At 34.1% G+C, this 23233-nt stretch overlaps 1 protein-coding gene across 1 annotated transcript in view; it reads right to left on the minus strand.

Annotated features, from left to right (window-relative positions):
- Positions 1-23233, minus strand: part of Plxdc2 (plexin domain containing 2) — a 431569-nt gene that overhangs the window by 99974 nt on the left and 308362 nt on the right. Inside the window, exons 6-7 of the mRNA XM_027928684.3 lie at positions 19812-19934; positions 15091-15209 (exon numbers count right to left, since the gene is read on the minus strand). Coding sequence (XP_027784485.1) covers positions 15091-15209; positions 19812-19934 — 242 coding nt within the window. The remainder of the gene's footprint in view (positions 1-15090; positions 15210-19811; positions 19935-23233) is intronic.

The raw sequence follows: 23233 nt of genomic DNA on the forward strand, positions 1-23233 counted from the left end.
TGATTCTCCATGCTACAAACTTACCACACAAAGAGTTAAACCATGAAAGCATTTGGTGTTGGCTATAATGTCAAGAATAGAGATTCTTCTCTTACTAATTGTTTTCCTAATTGATTTTATTTCATGTTTATTTTCATGTAGTTTAAACTAAGATCTTATTTACATGTGGAGTTCTAGACTTAAAACCTAGAACAAATGATGTAAGTACACTACTGAATATATACTAAAGAATATCATCATTGATTACCGTATTATAGAAGTCCCATATGATACATTATTGACTTAAATCGTTAAGTTTAGTGAATGTGGATGGATGTTGAGTTTCTCCAGTCTTGTTGAAACACTTAGGAAAAACTAAGTGAGACATCTCAAGGTCACATTACCTAAATTTGAATCATTAAGAGAATCAAAAGTCTGAATATGACATACACTTCATTTGAAAAGTTAGGAAACATTGATCATATACCAAAAATGATGCAATAGTTAATAAATGATACACCCTTGTGGAGCCTATTTCCTAGATGAAGAGAAGATTCCACTGAAAATAGGATTACTCTCTTTACTACCAGTTTTATAGAAATAAAAATGGTAATAAAACCATCTTCAATAAGTAAAAGGACAAGAGAGAAAATCTGAAGAATAAATGCACCATTTTTTTATGTTGCAAAAGCATATTGTGGGCCATCTGTGGGTAATTCATCAAAGAACATGTTTGATCAGCCATTGTCCTACAAGCCATCATCAACAGCATAGCACCAGGAAGGAAGGGAGCTGAGTTGGAAGACAGATATAATAAAGACCACATTGCTCATTTCACCTGGTGATATCATGAAATTGCAAAAGGGCTATTTTGTTAGATTTGACAAATTAAGAAGAAATTTTGCTGCTTCTGAAATGTGTGGAATTATTTTGAAATAAATTAATGGAAAATAATAGTTTCCCTGTTTGTACTATTTCGATCCTCTCTTTAAAAATGGTAAAGTATCATAAATTTCATCTCAGTATCCCCAGTTTTAATCAACATCCAGAAATATTCTGATATTTGCACAACAGAAACATACAAAACAAAATCAACCAAAGATTTATGTCCCTAAAAATCCGTCTGCTAAACCAAAGCCTGATATACTTTATGTAGTCGCTTACTAAACCACACTCAACCTTAATAGATGTACTCTCCCTCTTAATGGTTATTCCTATAGTTTGGATAAGGAACATCCACCCAAAGTCCATGTGTTAAAGGCTGGGTTTCCAGGGTGACAATATTGAGAGGTGTTAGAACCTTTAGGACATAGGGCCTAATGGAGATCCTCAGGTCATTTGGTGCCTTCCATCCAAGGAAATTGTGGGACTCTGACTCTTCTTCCCTTTTACATCCTCATTGATGAGCTAGGTAATCTGGCTGTACCACATGCTCCTCCCCATTGCCATCTGGCATTCCCTTTAGAGGCCCAAAGCAATGAGTCCATCTTATCTTGGACTGGAAACTCCAAACTGTGTTTCAAAATAAACCTATTTTTTAAGTTAATTATCTCAGATATTTTGTTACAGTAACAGAAAACTGATGAACAGAGGTATTAGATTGTTACAGATTCAGGAGTGCTGATATAAATCTAACTTATATTTATAAGTCAGACTCTCATTTAAGGAAGAAAAGACAAAAGGATAGAAAGGCATACATAAAAAAAAATCCCAAGTTATATTTTATTCATCCTAATAAAACAAAGTCATTCAATGGTTAGGATACTGTTCCTGAATGCCTGCTCAGAAACAAGTATGAAAGCTTTGTTACTGGTATTTATCACTGGCTTTCATTCTCCAGCACTACGACTATAGTTTTCCTTTGCAAGTTACAGAATACTTTACCAGATTACTCTGCAATAATTTGTTATATTTCCTTTTATCCAATTTTCATAACAGAATTTGGGCTTATATTAGCATCACTTGAAAAACACTATTATGCTGTTATGAATGCCATGTGTCTACCCCAGACCTTATTTTTCAGATCCTATTTCTTTGCTCCTATAACCTTCCCAGCACTGTGTCCTCCCTTCAGATTAGGCATTCCACCTTTTTACCTCTCTTCATCTTTCATTCTGATTTTGTTTTCTCCCTCTCTTTCCTTCCTTTCACCCCCTTCCTTTGTATTTAGTCTCCACGTCCAACCCTCTTCTCCAGTGCTTTTATTCTGGGGTGGATTGATTACACGCATGGCCTCAATCCAGACTCTTTTCTAACTTTGCAATGTTCTCTCCCTCTGACTCGATGCTCAGTCATATGGCAAAAGAAGACAACCACAAACATGAAGCAAAAAAGAAGCTTGAAAAGTGCTTGCAAATTTCTATTTCCTCTCTTGGAAACTTGCCACAGCTAGGGAAGGTACCCTGCTGCTCAGCTGAATGCATGGGAGAGACACAGGAAGGAAACCTTTCTTTCCAATAGGGAGCACCTTTGACCAGCCAGCTCCCAGAATATCCACCAGTAAAAGGCTGGCACTCAAAGGTCCAGTAAAGATCAGTGTAACTACCAACCTAATCCATAGGTATCTTATGGGAAATAAGAAATGGAGTTGGGGTAAGCCGTTACATGGGAGGATGAGTTGTTACATAGCAATACTGACCAATACATTCTTTGCTAAAGATCAAGTAGCGAATACAAATTCCTGTGCGTGTTTCTGCATAAGTTGATGTGGCATTCTTCCTCCTAGTTTTCTTGGAATCAGATAAATCTCTCTCTATGTGCAGTGAAACTGGAAAGATAGGAATGTTCCAGTGGAAAAGTTTCATTTTCTATACCCACCCCCATATTTTTCTACATTTCTTTTATCGTCTAGTTTATTCTTTGGTCTGTGAATTATAGAAGCTAAGAATGATATGTATAAGTAAACTAGATGAAGATTTATTTAACCTGAGGAAAATCCATTCAAAACCCAGCTTGATAGCCTTAAGGTGTACTTAATGTTCTATCACTGAAAATTATCTGATGAATTGACTAACCCTCTAGGAAGATCATTGTAGACAACTGTAAGACTCTTTTAATCCTCAAACTGTTATTTCCCTCTACTGAATGATTTTGATGTTTTGAAGTTTCAATAAGTAAACTGTTAACAATGATCCAAACAAAAACTATAAGGAAAGATATTCTGGCCATCTATAAAAAGGGCAGAAATAGGTAGAAACCATCATTTGTAGTTAAGGGGTGCATTCTAAATTGCTACCAATTTTGAAAATTTACATGTTTACGAGCCAATGACTTCTGAATACCAATTCTGACACACCGCTCTCCTCTAATATTTAAAGGTCTCAATTCTGAGTCTTAATATGAGAGTACAGAGTAGAAAAAATGAGAATAATGTCGACTACAAAGAAATTATTTCCCCCAAAAGACATATATACTGTTCATGCTGCTTGATGAAATAGGAAAAATTTATTCATTCATCAGATATTAATTCAACAGATATCCTTATTTTGGACACTGTAGTTACAGCAGAGAATAAAACAAAGATCTTGCTTTCAGAAAGTTCTAGGGTAAAGTAGATATTAAAACAAGTAATTATAAAAAAAATAGAGTATGTGACAAGGTGCTTAGTACTATGAAGTCAACTGGGTGGAGAGTTAAGGATGGGAATATTTATTGGAAAGGACAGTCACTAAGGATCCCTCTAATAAAGTGACTTTCCAGAAGAAACTCAAAAGAAATAAGAGTCTGCCTTGTGGTTACTCAGGGAACCACTCTGGGTGGAGGCACCAGCACATGTGAAGGGCTTGTCTGAATTGCTTTGGGTGTGCTTTGGGAATTGAAATGTCATCTCCATGGATGGGGCAAAAGTAGTAACCAAGTATGTTAAAAAAAGTTAGGAGATAGTGGGGCGGATCATAAGGGGTATGTATTCCTTGCAAGCCATGCATAGGATTTTATTCCAAAAAATATAGGAAGTCTTGGAGAGGTTTAAGTAGAGGAAAGGAATTGCTTCAGGTTTAAAAAAAAAATACTAGCTTTTTGTGATCAAGACTGTAGGGGAAAAACGGAGTCAGAAAAACTAGTTAGGAGTGTATCATAGTTGTCCAGGTAGGACATGGGTGGCTTGGACTACACTATTGTAATAAAAGAAGCAAAAAAGACAGAAAGCTGAATTTTGAATGAATTGTTTAGGTACTTATGAATTTAATAAGGCCAGTGAAGTAAAAAGGAGGGTAGAGGGTATTATCAAGAAAAGTGTATGTTTCATCAGGAATGCTGTGTTGTCCAGCTTCAGGGGACTCATTCACCTCAGTCCAACAGAAGAAAATCCTTTGGGTGTGCATAGAGCAACTCAAGCAGCTCTAGAGAGCAGAACCAAAGTGTACAGAGGTGGAGAGGACCAGGAGAAGGGTGCAGAAGGACCATCACTTTATGGCAATATGAGTGACTTCAAATGTATTTCTTTAAAATTTCAGAGAGTTCACTAGTAAGAGACTAGGGTTTCTAAAACTCTCAATTTTTGTCCTGATTAAATATTAAAATGAATATACACAAGGAGCTCTCAATTCCTTCCATTTGCCTAGAAACTGCCCAAGCCTTTTATGAAATGATTACATCTCAGGTTTTTAAAAGGAGAAAAAACCCAAAAACTCTTTTTGCCCATTGAGTTAATACTTAATATTGTCAAAGGTCAGTGATGGGCAACACCAGGATTCTGCAGAGGTTTCCTACAAAAGCTCTCTGGCCTCTCCCTGCCTGACATTCTCATATCTTCCTTACTCTACCTTCTTGGGTTGTATTCTTTTTACTTTAAAATATCTATGAATGACAAGTAATCTGGACGAGTTCCGAGGGAGCAAGGCAGAAGAGCCTGTAGGTTTGCCTGTCAGTATAAATTAGAGACTAGTAGGATGAATTAGGAGAACTATTAAAAGCCACATTTAAAATATACCCTTTTGTACACTCATGCATACATTGCTGGTGGGACTGCAAATTGGTGCAAGCACTCTGGAAATCAGTATGGATATTCCTCAGAAAACTTAGACCATTTGACCCAGTTATTTCACTTCTTGGTATATACCCAAAGGACTTAAAATCAGCATACTAAAGTGGCACGGCCACATCCATGGTTACAGTAGCTCAATTCACAGTAGCTAAGCTATGCAACCAACCTAGGTGCCCTACAACAGATGAATGGATAAATAAAATGTGGTATATATACACGTTGAAATATTACTCAGACATAAAAAAGAATGACTTTATGATTTTGCTGGTAAACGGATGAATCTGGAGACTATTATACTAAACAAAATAAGCCAATCTCCCAAAACCAAAGATGGAAAGTTCTCGCTGATATTCGGATGCTAATTTACAACAAGGTGGGAAGGGGTAGAATAGAAGTATAGTAGATTAGACAAGGAGGAATGGAAGGAAGGGATAGGGGAAAGGAATAGGAAAGACAGTGGAATAAATGTCACATAACTTTCCTACATACAGATATGAATACACTACAGTGAATCTCTACATCATGTATAACCACAGACTGGGAGCCAAATTAAAATAACATGTGCTCCATGTCTGTATACATAAGTTAAATTATATTCTACTGTCATGTACAACTAAAAAGAACACAAAAAATATAAAAATGAGCCATTTCATGACTAATATCAATGAAGCAATTGTGTATGAGATGTGTATTTGTGTGTGTGCATGTATGTGTGTGCACGCAAATAAACTGTTAAGAATTGTAGCCAGTATTGGGCAAAAATGAGTTCAAGAATGGGGTGTGCCGTATTGTCATGATCATCCATTCCACAGAGGACTCTGTATTTACAAGGATATGAAGTACCAAAGTCAGTGCATCCCTGCTAAAAAAGATGTGAAAGTACTAAAAATCTAAAAAGTTTGATTAAGGGGAGCTCAATTTTTAATCTTTTCTACATACAAATTTATATTCACCCTCAAAATGTCTGCTGAGTCAGCTAAACTGCAGATGCCAGTAAGCCAATAGGAAATAATAAAAACTGCACTATGGAAGTTTTTTCTTTCTTTGAAACATCTTCATTATCTTTGAATGCTTATGGTAGTTGCCCTTTTATGATTAGAACAAAGCTAAATTTTCACTGGGCCTCTGTATGATGAGAATTATAAATTTTGGAGATCTGGTTTTGTAATGACACTCATTCTACAACACAGACAGTGTTGTTGCTAGTCAAAATATGCTTCTGTGTTGACTTACAGAAGCATTCATAAATTCCTTTCTCAAAACATTTTATTATTTTTTTCGATTTTATAAGTTACAGATAAGGTTATTATTTGGCATAAATTTTCTACAAATGATATATTGGAGCAAAGTAAACAGAGAAGCCAGAAGGGGTTACAATGGCTAGACAAAATTAAAGCAGGAAAAGATAATTAAAAGAGTAAACAACAGTAGGGCAGACTACCCTGCCCTTTGGAAGAAGAAGCTTCAGCAACAAGAGCTGCTCTCTCCTGCATACTGCAGTATCATTCCCCAGGACACAGGGGCCAACACAACCCCTAGAACATGAGCTTTTATGTCTGCCTCTCAAACAGGGAGATAACAGCATGAGCTTAAATAAGAGGTAATGGAATTTTATTTTCTTCTGTCCTCTGCTCTGCCCAGCAAACCTCGCCAAAACATTCATTTGTTTCCATTATGGGCCCTGTTATCTATCTAATGGGCAGCACAGTATCTCAGCAAGAGCTTGATTGTATAGTATCTGTTCCAAAGGGTGAATCATATGCCTAGTGGAATTTAACTGGAAAAGAATTATTCTAAACCAATTTTTGGTCACTTGCTAATCAGCAATATGGCATTTAGTTGCTTAACATTAACAACAACCACAAGGAAACTCAGGGAAAAATCAAAGCTTTCTAATTTATCCACTCTTCCCTGCATTTAACCCTTAACTTCCTAACTCATATTCCTTAAATGTCTGGCTTCTGCATTATTCAGTACAGAATCTGATATTAAAAGTCAAGCTACCTTCAGTTATTAACAAAACAGCACATAAAGGCAAAAACATTAATGCTGAGTTGCCAACAAACTACTTGGTATTTATTTATTTTTTCTGTAGTGCTGTGGATTGAACCCAGTGCCTCACACAAGCACATGAAATTGATAAGTCAAATGGGCCCCTGTATGCAAAGGACTCTAAACATCATCTCTACACAAAATAGTGGGGCCTTGGAATAAGAAAGAAGAAAATGGTGGAGGAGAAATTAGATAAGCACATTCTAAATACATTTTTTTCAGCCACATTTTGTCATATAGAAATCCAAGCTAAGTGCTTCGAGGGCTTCGGATGACTGAAGGAAAAATGTCTACATTTTTATTTAGCATCTTGTAATACTTAAATGTTAGTGACATATTTATTTTCCAAATGGGTATACACACACACACAAACAATATAGAAACATGCACAATCAGGATGAGCTCCAATGCAAAGATTACTCACTACTGAATGGAAAAACTAGAGTTTGAGCTTCATGCAGGAAAGGACAGGGAAGCGGTGTCCACCAACCCAAGCAACTTGGCTCAAAACAGAAAAACCCATGGTGGGGACTTCTCCTGGGATAACAGATAGATAAGGGAGCTTGCCTACACATGGCCTGGAAATAAACACTGAAGGGAAAGAAAGAAGGCTGAGAAAACTCTACACCCTAGGATTGGGGTAGACCCATGGAGTGCTGATCAGGCCTTTAACCCCAGGGATAAAGGGGCTCTCTGGTTATGGAACATCAGGGCAGGAAGACTGGATATAGCCGTATGATCAGCAGAACACTCACTCCATGAAATAAACCTCTCAATACAGAGTTATGAAAACTTGTGCTGTAAATGGGTAATAATGAGTGTAAGGCATTCCTCTATTGCCATGCATGTAAAATATGAGAGAGAGAGAGAGAGAGAGAGAGAGAGAGAGAGAGAGAGAGAAAGTGAGGCTTGAAAAGACAAAGTAAAGAAAAATTACCCAGAAAGATATCACATAAATTCCCAAGGGTCCACATAGCCAGTTAGTGGCAGAATCACCACTACAATAGATTTTCTATTCCTAAAATTATTTTCTCTAGAACATTGATTTTTCTACCTTGCTACTTTATTTATTTACTTATTTTTTATTCACAATATTTATTATTGTAACATAATGAAGGAACAACCATTCAATTTGTCATTTTTTTACTATAGAAAGTAAATTGAAAAATTAACATGTCAGAAGCTTTTATATGTGTCATACCTAAAAATAAAATACATCCAAACATGCAAATGAATCAGATCCTAAGTAAAGGTATGTAGGTAAAATTTTAATATTTCACATATTTAATACAGGGAAGTTCTATAACATAAAACCATCGGTGTCTGCCATTTCCTTAGAATTATTTAAGAGTTTTTGTTAGAGTTTGGATCTCAATGTCCTCCAGAGGCTTGTGTGTTGAATGATTTTTATCCAATGCAGCAATGTTCAGAGGTGGGATTTTTAGGAAGTAATTTAGATCATGATGGCTCTGACTTCATCAGTGGATTAATCCATTTGATAAATAAATAATGTGAATAGATGATTGGGAAGTGGTAAAAATAGTAAGAGGTGGAACCTAGCTGGAGGAAGTAGGTCAATGGAGATATGCCCTGGAAGGGTGTATTTTGCTCCTGGTCCATTCCTTCCCCACCCCCATGTCTCTCCCCTGGCCCTCTCTCCTCTCTCTTTCTTTTTCTCATGTTCTTCTGCCATGATCCATGATGATCTGCCTCACCACAGGCCCATAGCAATACAGCCAGCCCCAATCATGGACTAAAACCTCTAAAACTGTGAACTAAAATAGATCTTTCCTCTTTTCAAGTTCTTTATGTCAGGTACTTCATCATAAGGATGGAAAGATGATTAACATATTTTTTAAATCAGCTTTTGTAATATGTTTGTAATATATATGTGTGTAAGTGTATACACATATATAAAACTTTTTCTATTCGCAAGTTTGTAAAGTTTCTTGGATAATATTTCTATTCACACATTTGTAAAGTTTCTTTGGTACTGGGGATTGAAACCAGTAGGTGCTTAACCACTGAGCTACATCCCTAGACCTTTTTATATTTTATTTTGAGAGAAGATCATGCTAAGTCGTTTTTGGCCTTGCTAAATTGATGTGTCCTTGAACCTTTGTTACTCATGCCTGAACCTCCCTAGCGTTGTAGGTACTTCACTGCACCAGGCTGCTTCTTTCAATTTTTTTAAAATAAAAATTAATAAGATAAATGCTTTGGAAGGCAAATCACTTTTACCTTACTCCCAAGTTGCAAATTCAGTATGATAATGACCACCCAAGACATATGGCTGTGGGTAACCCAATGAGAGAACCAGTATATACATAAGTACACACACACACACACACACACACAACATATTATATTCACACATGTCAAACATTCTCACTTATACAGCAATAGTCATAGAAGATGAGTTATTTTATACCTAAATGACGGTGGTCTCACTATTCATTTTTGGCCTCTCTTACTCTCTTGAATTTCTTTTTCTCACAAATTCTGCAAGTTCAGCAAGTATTCATCTTTTAATTCTTTCAAGCTGATAACCACGAATGAGGGTCATGACAGTTTAAATAAGAGAAATAGTCTTCAAAGAAATTTTTAAAATGTGTTAAGGACCCCATTGAAACCTGCAACAAATTGGTAATGGTGATTTATTAACAATATTCTCTCCCACAGAAGCAGTAAATGTTACACTGAGGAACATTAGTTTTAAGTACTTAAATGGTAGAATAGATTAAAAAGTGATTTTACTTAATAAATAGTAAAGTTCCTCTCTATTGACCTCCTGTAGAATTTGCAGTTGAAGTAGAGGGTAAAGTATTCACAAAGAAAATGGCCAGAATAAGGTGACTCCCACACTGGGCATTTGTTCTATATGGTTTTCTTCTGTCACCTTACATGGATCACATGACTTTATTTTTTAATTAGATTATTCTAAATTAATGACCATTCTTGTTCTTCACATGAGCCGGTGTAAGAAAAATAACCAAATTCGCACTACACACAAAAAGAATTACATCCTTTCCTAGTCTGCATCTAGAGTAACAGAAAATTCCAGATGTGTCAGGTGAAGAGAGATGAAGCAGGTCAGAGGAAGTGTAGCTTGAAAACTGTGATGGTGTGCTGTGATAGGCAGCACCAAGGACTGGAAAGAATTTGACTTCAAATCTCTAATGTTTTGGGAATAAAAAAATTTTCCTTGTATCATCAATAGATCAGGAATTTCAGTTCAAATCCATTGTAATCATCACTATTCAACAGCAGTTAAAATAATATAAAGATTCTGGGTTCTAGGGTCATACTTAGTTATTAACAGATTAGGAAATGTGAATTTGAGTTTCCAAATTCTACTTTCTTAGAAAATGAGCTATTTCTTTTAACACAGGTACAGCTTCTTCTCTTCTTTCTCTTTTGGTACTGGGGATTGAAACAGGTGGGTGCTTTCCCACTGAGCTGCATCCTCCGCCCTTTTTATTTTTTATTTTGAGAGAAGGTCTTGCTAAGTTGTTTTGGGCCTTGCTAATTGCTGAGTCTGTCCTTGAACTTATGTTACTCATGCCTGAACCTCCCAAGTCACTGGGATTATAGGTGGGCTCCACTGCACCAGGCTGCTTCTTTCCATTTTTTTAAATTAAAAATTAATAAGATAAATGCTTTAGAAGGCAAATCACTCTTACCTTACTCCCAAGTTGCTAAATCAGTATGATAATGACCACCCAAGAAAGATGGCTGTGGAAAACCAAATGAGAGAACCAGTTCATTCACAGAGAAAAAGAGTTTCAGGGAAGCATGCAGGTATAGGGGTCAGACTTATAGGCTCTGGAGTTTTATTTTTTCAGTTGATCTTTGTTCACTAATTATAGGGAAGCTATTTAGTCTTTCTGGGTATTTCAGTTTTCTTCTCTGTAAATGACAAGTAGCTACCTCTTGATTTTCATAAGATTGTGAGATCAAGTTTAAGCAGAGTTCAGTGCCTGGGGTATAGGAAGTGCTACAAAAATGCTAGTTTTTAAGTTTTTAAAACAAGCTCGGAGGTTGTTATTAAAAGTGAATTGGCAGATGAAGTTGCATAACACCATTTCTACAACTTAGATCGAGCAAGAAAGATGGACAAAATAAGAAAAGTTGAAGACATAAGGTGGTTAACAAAGAGCAAGGACTCAAAATGTCAAGAGCATTGAGAAGAGAAGGGAAACTAACTACAGAAGCAAAACAAACATCACCCATCAAAGGCATTTTCCCAGTAATAAGGAAGACTTAGAGACCAAGAAGGTAACTGGAACTTCAGCCTGCCTTCAGGATCTGAGGAAAGATTAGGCATTCAAGGCCATTCAGGTGAAAGCTCCATCAATACTCAGGCCTTTGGTAGAAATCCCTAAAGGACTACACTCTAAGAGTGAGGGCTAATCAGAAGTGTACTATCTTCACAAGGACAGATGCTCAACATGGCGTGAGCTTAGCCCTTCACTGATAAAATTAATCTGTCCTATCCTAACTGGAAACAAACAAGCAAAACAGTAAATCCTTTCTAGAGAAAGAAAATAGTATCTGCAACTTCAAGAGCATCTCTCTAGCATCTTGTAAATGATGTCCAAAAATACTTAGCACACAAAGAGATCAATGAATGAAAGTGCAGAGGGGGAAAAATAAGAAAATGGATAATAGAAACAGATTCACAGGAAATCCAGATATTAATCAGTCACAAACTTTAAGAGAACTGTTATTAATATATTCAAGGAAATAGAGGACAACATTTTCGATTTCATCAGGTGATTAAATCCACAATTTAATTGGTAAAAGACACAAATGGATATAATAAAATTGAAAGAAAGGGTAAACTACAGTGAAAAGTTGGTAAATTTGAAAGAAATGAAAATGTTAAGGTATCTTTCTTTCTGATGAAGACTTTAGACTTCATCCTAAGTAATTATATCTTTAAAAATTAACTAAAATAAATGGCTGTCTTACAATAAGGGTCTATAACTTAAGATAGGATTTCAAATATTTGGTTGAATAAAATAAAGCTATAATCTGGAAGAAATGACTTAATTATTTAAAGGAGTTCATGCTTACATTACACCTCTCACCATAGGTTCACAGAGGACAGTTGGATGTTGGTGAAGGAACACAGTGGTGACACCTCCCTATCTCAATCCCATCACAAGTCAGATGATATCAGGAGTAAAAAATGCCTTTTCTAATTCCTTGATCACTCTTTAGTCTGCACTGTGAAAAACAATCATGTTGGGAAAATAACTACATTAGGAGCATGGCCCAATTGGAGGTCATTTGGTTACTGTGGGGCTGGCAAGCTGAGAGTTACTAAACGAAAAATAATTAAATGCTGGATGAAATCATCTGAGAGCAGTGAAAGATAAATTTGTTTTAATAAATTTATCTCATAAATTGCAAATTTTAATCTACAGTTTAACCAAATCCTGTATTTTTTGTGTTTTGTGTAATAATTTTTCTTCTCACACAAAAGATAATACCATCGAACAAAGCTGACATTGGCTTGCAAGGAGCAATTTATTATAAAAGGAATCACACTTACTTTGCTCTCTCTAATTTCAGTTCTGTAATTTTAGCCTGGACAGGAACACAAAATATTACTTCTTATATTATGTTCCTTCAATTTGGTCCGCTTGACAAATTAAGTAGGAATACCTCTACTGAGTATACTTGTATTTGTGGAATATGATGGGGTCTAGTCAAAAGACTATTAAACAGAAAACATTGAGAAATACCTATTAGAAAACAAAAACAAGGCTCTGATTTGTGAGTTGATACACATAATCTCCTTGGGAGAGAACAAAGGTTGAGATGCCTTGGGATCACTGAATTAAGGCTTTTCCTCCTGGGTTTGACCTTAACTTGTTCTGTGACCTCAAACATGTCATTTAATGGCTCTGCCTCAGCTTGCTTAGCTATAAAATAATCATGTGTAACCTAATTCCATATTAAGCCACAAACATTTGTTGAACACCCTGTATGTGCTGGTGCTTTTAGAACACATTAAGAACACTAAGACTATAAGGATTGTGGATCAAACGGACACTGTAATCTATGTGTAAGCACTTTGTAAAGGATAATAAATCACACAAAGTATTATGTAATGCTAACACATGATTCTAAACATTTTTCTAAAAGTTTTAGGAACATCTGGCTCTCACCACAAATGCAAAGAAACTGTGACCTTGACAAAGATGACAAATAAAAATTCAGCTAAATAAAATGTATTGTTAAATTATTGGGGGGGGGGGAAAGCAGAAAAGGGAAGAAGAAACTGCTTTTTGATCAGGGCTGAGGACAGGATAACAAGGCAAATAATAAAATAAAAATGATTTCTTTGAACTTTGAGTACAGAGGGTAAATAATTAACCGGACAGCAGTCTGGAAACACCAAAACAACATTAAGCTGCCTATCAGCTTAAGATTCTCTGTGACCAAACAGGAAAACCATAATGGAAAATTTTTCTTTGATTAAAGTGAAGAAAAAACAGTTTTTACAATGGCCCCAGAACAAAGGAAGAATAGAATCAACACACTCAGCAATGTGAGACCATCTGAGAGCAGCATAAATAAAAATGACAATTTTGACAATAAAAACTAGAAAGAGAGAGACCACAATGAGAACACAAACCTGTGTTTTGACCAAGTCAGCAGTTGGTCAGATCTAAGACTTTACACTTAGTGACCCTGATCTTTCCAGAAACTTTACCATTGTTGGTTACAACTATTGAAAACCAACATTCCTAAAGGTCACTTTGCCATCGCAGCAATATAGTAGATTAAAAGGAAAACTAGAAATGAGTGAGTCCTTTTGAGATTTCTCTCAACTTCTAGAGAATATGATACAAAAATATAGTAGGCTATAATATCAAAACAGCTCTGAGTGAAGAAGTATACAATAGGATACATCCTATATTATATTTTATTTACACTATTTCCCTCAGTGAATTAAAAATAAAAAAAAGTTTCACATGGGAAATCTCTTCAAACGAAGAGAAGCATCTGATACGGTCAGTAGACTTTCAGAACTTGACCTATTTAGTAGAAATTGAACTATCTTTACTTTATGGAATAGATGACTTCAGAAGATTAAACCAAAACAGATAGTTTCTTGAGTATCAACATTCTTTTTTATAATTAGGGATTTATTTCCTAAGAAAACTATGACTTCTCAACTGAAAAGAAGCTATGGCATCTGTATTATTATAAATATCCATTAATCTATGGGTTAATAACACCCACTATTAATTTACATTGTCAGGATCTGTCTCCTAACTACTGACTGCCTAAAACATTACATCTGTAGTTCTTGGAACTTTTTTTCCTATATTCTTTGTATAGTAGACCTTAATTACACTCTCAAAAGAATTTGAAATCAAACACACTTTTATTCTAGAGTAAACATTAAAAAAAACTTGTTACAATTTAGTAAATTTTCATTTCTTTAGTTTTTTCCATTTTTTTAAATGAATCAAGCCATAGGTTTAAGTTCCTCCTTTGTTTTTTTTCCTGTTACTGAGGCTTCTAATTAATCATTCCTATCAGATTTCAATAAACATTAAAGGGATTGTAGGCACAGTTGTCCTGGAACTCTCAGTATTGGGTCACTGAGCTACGCATGTGTTCATGTTTACTTATGCTTTAGGCATCAGAACAAAAAAAAAAAAAAAGTCACAGAAATTGACAAAGCAATTAAAAAAACAATAAAACTAAACTTTCAGGTATAGATGAGAAATATTTGAAAATTATAATTTTTTTCTTAGAAATGTTTCACTATAATAACACTACAATTATTTAATAACTATATAAAATATGTGGGTCAGAATGCCAATGACTTCAGAATACAAACTAAAACAATATCCCCAAAATGGACAATCATGACTACCCAGAAGATTAAAACACAAAACAAAATGGTTCTCTATTAAGCAAATGAAACCCATAGGTAAGAAAATTATTTGAAGTTCATGGCTGAAATATCCTGTACTTGACACTTGAAGAAAAAGGGTCACAGTCAAGGTCAAGGAGCAGGTAGAATATCAGTACATTACATCACTTACTTCTTTATATCCGAAGATGATGCGCCCATCCATGAGGAGAGTTGCCTGGAATGTGAAGCTTCCCAGGTTGTAATTATCCTGGAGATGAACGTGGTCCCACTGGACAACGAGGGCTGTGCCTACCGACCCCAGGCAACAGGCAGAAAGGCAATGAGAACAATACACGAATTAATTCTGGTGGGAACACTCATACAAACATTGATCTAGCCTTTAAATCCTGTAGTTGTGCCATTTCAGTTTTATGTGGTTAATTGGAATTTTGTTACTGAGATGGCATTGGAAGATTCTCTAAATATTTGGTGAAAAATCTAACCTCATACTGAGGTTAATATTGAGCCAACCCAGTGTGGGGGAATTTTGCCTTAGGAATTTCATTAATGTTAATGTGTACTATTTGCTTAAATTTCCATGAGACACTTTCAAAACCCAGCTCAAATTGATCAAATGAACTTCAAATACTTTTGACAAATGATGAGAAAGAAACACATTAAAAACATTCTTGACTTACTTATAAAAGACCTGAAAATGTCTTTTCCATTCTTAGAAATATACTCTTCCACACTGAAGAAGCCCCTTTAACACCAATGGGAATTTTCTTTGATTCAAAATGCCTTGCATTTCTGTCTTTGTTGGATTGCCTCCAGAGGCTGAAAGTTAGCTTAAAGGGACCTGGGCTAAGATTTCTGAAGCCCCCTTGCAGTACCCTGGGATGAAACTTCAGTGCTATATATTATATTCTGATGACTCAATCTGCCAGACTTCACTATGAAACTATTAACATGAAGTGTTATGTTGAAATGGATTAATAATTAGCAGTCAGAATTCATATTTTGTTTTGACAGACACTGTATATTATCTATTGTTTTTTAAAGCAAACAAACAGAACAACTAAGACTTGCTTAACTCTACATGCTAGATTTTCTCTTCTGTTAACAATCTTGTTTCCAAAAAATGTTGCATTACAAAGGAAAATCATAGCACTAAAAGAGTAAAACATATCCCCTGGCAGAACATATTTGATTTTTTTCCCCTCTGTTGTGTGGCAGAACTAATTTCCAGCAACCATTTTGTGCTGATAGTAATTTCTCTGAACTAATTGACAACTTTAAATACAAGTGTTAAAATATTTTGAATACCCAACTGGAAATCTCTAAAGAATGTTTAAGTATAAAAATGCATTTCTTCAGAGGCAAAACTTTATAAGTGGGGGAAAAATGTTTTTGAACTGGACCTTGGTGCTTTTAGCCACAGGAAACATCCAACATATATCATTGTAATGGATGAACACTCAGGTCTTTTCCCTCCATGGGCACCTATAGAACTATGCTATCATTTTTGGAAAAATTGGAAAAAGCTAGCAGATAATGCCAGTCAGGAAACATCCCATAATTTTATAAGTACAAGTGTTTTCTGATCATGAAATGCCTTTCTTTTCTTTTGTTTTCCTCATATATCTCAGACCCTCAAGTTCTGGTCCTTCCTTATTTTCTAATTTCTATCACATCCTGGTAGTGCAGAGAAGAAGTAGAGGGCAGAAGATCTCGTTTCCTGTCCTGCCTCCACAGATCCTTCTGTGTAAGCGTGGACACAATTAACCTGCATAAACCTGTTGACTCTTTTATAACATGAAAAGTATATAATTCTTGCCTTCAAGGAATTTCTGAATTTAATATAAGTAAAGATAGTGACCTTAACTTCTTTGTGAAAATGAGAGGTTAACATAAATAAACTAAATATCAGATCTGCTAGATCTGATTCTCTGCTAGATTTCAATAATGCTATTCCTAATATATTGTTAGTAGCAAGTTTCAAAAAATAACACTGTTTGCAAATGTTGTTTTATATTATGTTACCACATGACTTCTCCAACAGTTGTGGATTTCAGTATATATAATACCAATGGAAAGATGACTGAGTATAAATGTTTTCATTAAATTTTAAAATAAGCAAAGCATCTCTGTTCTGAGTTTATTTAAAATATTGCTTTCCATGCAATGCATTAGATAAGTGGACAGGGAAAACCTTTCCTTGGACAATTACGATGCAGCAGAATATACAGCCTAAAGAAATCCATGAACTAAAGAACTGAATTCACATTTCCAAAGAGCTGGGTGATCCACCTCCTGACACAGCCAATCTGAGCTGCTTCTCTGAAGTTATCTAAGCACCTAGATCACATGAGTGGCTAACCCATCTTAAATGCTTCCTGAAGCTGGACTTCCCTAACCATAATCAAATTACCTGATCAGTAATGGATGGCAACTTTGTTATCTCCCAAATAAAAAACAAAGGAGAATGAACTAATGTTATTTAAAGTCACTATCAACTTGAAATTTTCAGATTCTCTGCTAGATAAGGCTTTTTATCACTGGTAAGAATTATACTGTTATTGTTTGCTACCCATGAGTCATCAGATTATTTTTCTAATAAAAAGGATTACTTTTAATAGCTTTCTCCTTTTGTGCATTAATATTCTGTGACTCAGACAGCCATTATCATTCAGGATAGCTGTAACAACTGGAAGCATCAACTCATAATTTTTTAAATCTAGTGCTTTTAATATTACAGAAATATCTTCTAAGAAGAAATTTTCTAATCTGCTGCTGTCTCCTCTAGAGATGCTTTGCTTGGCTAAATGCTGAGTTTCCCATCATCAAACATTCTATCAATGATCCTTACCAATGGATGTTGAGAACATTTCATCAAGTTGCTATGTAAAATTCAAGGCTTTGTGAAAAGCATTTCAATATTTAAAAGTGTTTCACTCACTAAAATAAAAACAGCAATTTTCAGCTTTAAATATAATACTGTAGAAACTCAATATTTCTACTAGATGCTACACAAAAAATTATTTCAACAGGTAAAAGTATATTAATTCTTGAGTTATACTTTTATAACTCTTAGAAAGTAAAAACTCATCTTACATATTTAATTTTTCATTTATTCATTCATTGAATATTCATTGTGACTAAGTGCCTATGAAGTCTTAACTCCAAGTCCTAGAAAAAAATTTCTTAAGAATACTCAGTCTTTGTTTTCAAGGAATTTAGGGTTCAGTTGGAGTGGTATACATTAAATTTTAAAAGTTATTTAAATGAAAGTAAAATTGAAATATTAAGAACATCATAGGGACAAAGTATATGAGAGAATATATAAGGGAAGAAGTTATTTAATATGACTATGATTTTGATGCTAATAATATACAAACTTAGTCAATAAAATCTTGTGCTCATGAATGAATGTCCTTAACATAACCTAGTAAGTGGTGGGGCTTAGCTAATAATGAACTATTATCAAGTCATTTCTTATTTACTTGTAATGGATGCCTAATATGATTCTGTGTGAGATCATGAAATGAGCTTCAGATAAAGTTTTGGGCTATAATTATGCCTCAAGTATACTTAAAATCTACTCAAACATCCTCAGGCATTAGAAACTCAAGAATTAAAACAACAACAAACAAGGTAGAAGGGTTGATAGAATGTATCAGTTCTGAAAAAATAGGGAGAAATAATTATTATGGCTAATATATATATATATATATATATATATATATATATATATATATATATATAGTCATTTAATGTTGAATAGATTTTGCTGTCATTCAGATTGTTCTGTGGTTTTCCCAAGGTTTCCATCTAAGTAGGGTTAGTTTTTTTTTCCTTTTTCTTTTTCTTTTGCTATTTTAACCTCTGCTATGGCTCCACCTCACTCATTGTGATTGGTTTTTTTTTTTTTTTTTTTTTTTGCAAAATGATCATCTTTCCCTAAGGCTACTGTCACCATCTAATCTATATCACCTGCTAGTAATTTCTTCCTTGAACACCAAAAATAAGACAAAAGTAGAAATAAATTTGTTTACCCTAAAGGAGTCTACTATTTTCAGTGATGAAACTGTCATTTGACCAAATATATATTATTTTTGTATTCTAAAGAGTACAGAAATTTTTCTTTATTTTTTTCCAGTGCAAAAATCTTCTTTGCCTATAATTTTTTTTTTCTCTGCCAAGGAAATGTATAGCTAAAAATTCATTTATGCCTCCAAGATCTTGAATTTGTTATTTAGTAGCATTTAATGGCACATTATACATTTTCTCTACCTTGTATGTTCCCAAAAGAAATACAGGGATAGAACAAAGTCAAGACACTTGGTCAGTCTTAACAAGATCTATTTCATATTTTAAAATGAGAAAATTTTTATTTCTTAAGTATACTTTAAATAGCTACTACCTTACTTTTTAAAAAGGTATGCTCATCTTATAGATACATAGAATTCATAAATTTAGGGAATTTAATATCCATATGACACCTCTACTTGAAGATCAGAATCAGCAGAATTATACTTACTTGCATTTTTTTTAAATAGCAAGGACTTATTAAAAATAGTAGCAAATAAATGCATTTGCTTTGTCTGAGGTACTGTTTATAGGAACTCATTTATTATAGTGAATAACAGAAGCCAATAAACATTGTTGAATGAGCAATTGAGGGAATAAATGAATGAATGTCATTTGACCATGTACTTTACATCACATCTTTAACATTAACCGTACAACATTTATTGTTTCAGGACATTTGCATCAAGTGACTTACAAATCTGATCAATCAAAACAACAAGAACAAAAATGAAAAAAAGCCCCACAAAAATATTAACATTATTCTGTAGCTTGATGTTTAAAAATATAAATTCAACAAAAAGTAGGCTATGCGATACATACCATTATCAAAATATCTAACTGTTGAATTTCTGGAAACACTGGGATCAAAATTTGCCATTAAAGGTGCTATGTACTGTGTGGCTGTTAGCATCCGATGCACAACTTCTCCAGTGTATATGAAACCTATGATTAGAAAAATAGAAAATATGTTAAATAAACAAGTTCAGATAAAATTGTAATTAGAATGCCTCCAACACAATTGTAATCCTATTTTGGAAATAAAATATAGTAGCTATATGAAAAAGGAACACAATATCTATAATGTCTGATTGGCAACAGGTGGTCTGGATAAAGTAACAATTCTCATATGGTTTGGAAGTAACTTGCAGACCATTAAATCATAATTCTGTGATAGGTGCAATTTTAATTGTGAGGAAAGTGCCTATGGTCCCAAGAGATTATTTGGCTGAGAAATGCTATTATACTACTATAAGTAATTCAAATATTTAATTTTTTATTCTTAGTCCCTTCATATTTTAACACTGGCCTAATGTACAAGTCCTTTGTAGAAGTGAATTTGTTTTCAAAATAGCTTTTTGGTTTCTCTTAAGCTATAATCTCAGTGTAGGAAGTTTAAGAAATCACATTTCTTGATAAAATGCAGAAATGTTTTTTTTTTTTTTTTTGAAAGTGGCTAAATACCCATGACAAAGCTTTCAAATTTCTCAAATTACTCAAGCCTTTATAATACTATCACCACATCAAGAAGATAAGATCTATGTTTGCAGATAAGATGGTCAATTATTGAGGATGTACAAATGCCTCTTCATTTAGACAGTTATCAGTGTCAGCCTATTTTAGCAGTTGGAGAATGAGAGGGAATTTACTATGGAGGACTTAGCTTTGAATTAACTTTCAATAGCTACTGTGTTACAACTCTAACCCACTTTCAATTATTCACACTACATTTATTTACTTTGTGGATTATCCATGACAAATTGGTAATCCTATACTGGCTTCTTGCCTCCAGGGTCTGTGGCTGCCTGAATGAAGAGTCCATTCAGGGAATGCTAACTGATTTTAATATGAACTTAAGGAACACACATTGAGAATAAACATGCAAATGGGAATGCATACACAATTTTAAAAAATAAAATGTGAAGTAAATTATTTTTGGCAATTCAATTGTAATGTTTTAGCAATTATGAATTAATTAGATATGTCTCTTATAGATCATTTTTCAATTTTCACAAGAATTAATAAAACACACAAGATATTTAAAAACTCTTACAAAACTGTGGAGTATTGAAGACTCACAAAATGCTAAACTTTGCTATCTTACTTTATGCCAGGAACGAAGATTTCATTGGAATATTGTGCTCTTTTCGGTTTTAAATTCTTGGGCTGGATTTGTGGCTCAGTGGTAGAGCACATGCCCAGCATATGTAAGGCACTGGGTTTGATACTCAGCACCACAAGATAAATAAATAAATAAATAAATAAAGTTATTATGTCCATCGACTTTTTAAAAATATGTTTAAATAATTCTAACATGTAATTTCTAGATAAGTCATTCTAGAATCAAATCTAGTTGTTTATAGATTTGAGCATTTTTTGTTAAAAACAAATATATTTTACTAATAGCAATTTATGATATTATAATCATTGCATTTATTATATTTCCTTCTAGAATTTCATTCATATCCTTAATGTTCAAAGTCCAACATCACATCCTTAAAATTATGAACATGAAGAGCAAATATTTATCTGGGCAAATGATTTATTTTTCCTATCTTTACCATTAAACATTTATAATTTCATGATTGAAATGGATATAGAAAGCCTACAGGTATAATCTTTAAGAAATATGTTGAATTAGGTTCTGAAAGTTCGTTCAGAGAGAATAGCTCCAGGTATTATTTTCCTGCTCTATATTCTTTATATGCTTAGTACAAAGGGCAACCATTGCAAGGATGGAAAATAATTTTCAATTGGTATAAAATCTAATCACCGAAACAACTATTTAAGAAAAGCTTTGGTAATTCCCAGAATTAAAGAATTGCAAAATGTAGCACCACCAATGAATTCAGAAGCTTAATTCTTTTTTTTTCTCTTTCATTAAAAATAAATTTATTGCCACATAATATCTGTATGTATCAATGAAGTACAATGTGATGTTGTAGTTCATGTATATATTGGGTAATGCTCACCTCTGTAATTAGCATATTTATCACCTTAAACTTTTATCATTTCTTTGTACTGCATACATTCAAAATCTCCTATTTTTAGATAGACAAGGCATTATAGTTAATTTTATGCACCATACTGGGCCTTAGTACTCCAGAATTCATTTTTCCCATTTTAACTGTAGCATTAGACATGTTGACTAATCTCTACCTCTTCCTCCTTCTCCTGCTTTTCTCAGTCTCTGATAACCACTATTCTGCTCTCTACTTGTGTGAGATAAACTTTTTAAGATTCTACACATATAATTATTAATGTGAATATTTAAAATAAATAAGATATCTACATTTGTCCCTCAATATTTCTATATAGATTTGGCAAGGAATTACTCTCTGTTATCTATAATCCAGTTTTGGGATCAGGGAATTATTAATAACTGCTTCCTTTAATAAGAAAAAAAAGTTTTTCAGCACTATGATTTCCCATATTTCAAGAATTTAATTTCAAATAGTATCTAAGTAAAAATACAAGAGAATTTGCTAACAGTAAAAACAATAGAGTTCTTCACACTTTCATTATTGTAACATTAAAATAAATCACAACTCCTATTACTACAAGTACTGCGATTGCTGCAATGACAGTGGATGAGAAACAGTGACCACGCTTGATAACACGTCTGTCACTACTAACACTAATACCCTGTTCATACCACCAAGGGGCAATGTGAAAATAATCCGAGGAGGAAAAAAACCTCACTACTCTGAAAAATGAATCGGATTTTGCTAATCCAGGGAATACCTTGTTTTTCTTTCTTGGTCACATTGAAAAATCATTTCTATAAATATCTCAGGTTAGATTTTTGGTTGGTGGTACTGGAGGTTGAACCCAGGGGTGCTTTACCCCTGAGCTAATTTCCAGCCCATTTAAAAATTTTATTTTGAGACAGGGTCTTGCTAAGTTGCCCAACTTGCATTCTTCCTGCCTCTGCCTCTCAAGTAGCTAAGTTTAGAGACATGGGCCACCAAACTGGGCTTTCTTAGGTTAGTTTTATTTTATTAATTTTTAAAATTTATATATGACATCAAAATGCATTACAATTCTTATTACACATATAGAGCACAATTTTTCATATCTCTGGTTGTATACATAAGTGTATTCACACCAATTCATGTCTTCATACATGTACTTTGGATAATGATGTCCATCACATTCCACCATCATTTCTAACCCCATGCACCTCCCTACTCCCATCCCTCTGCCCTATCTAGAGTTTGTCTATTTCTCCCATGCTCCCTCTC

The sequence above is a fragment of the Marmota flaviventris genome, chromosome 12, assembly GCF_047511675.1.
Source record: "Marmota flaviventris isolate mMarFla1 chromosome 12, mMarFla1.hap1, whole genome shotgun sequence".
NCBI classification, from domain to species: Eukaryota; Metazoa; Chordata; class Mammalia; order Rodentia; family Sciuridae; genus Marmota; species Marmota flaviventris.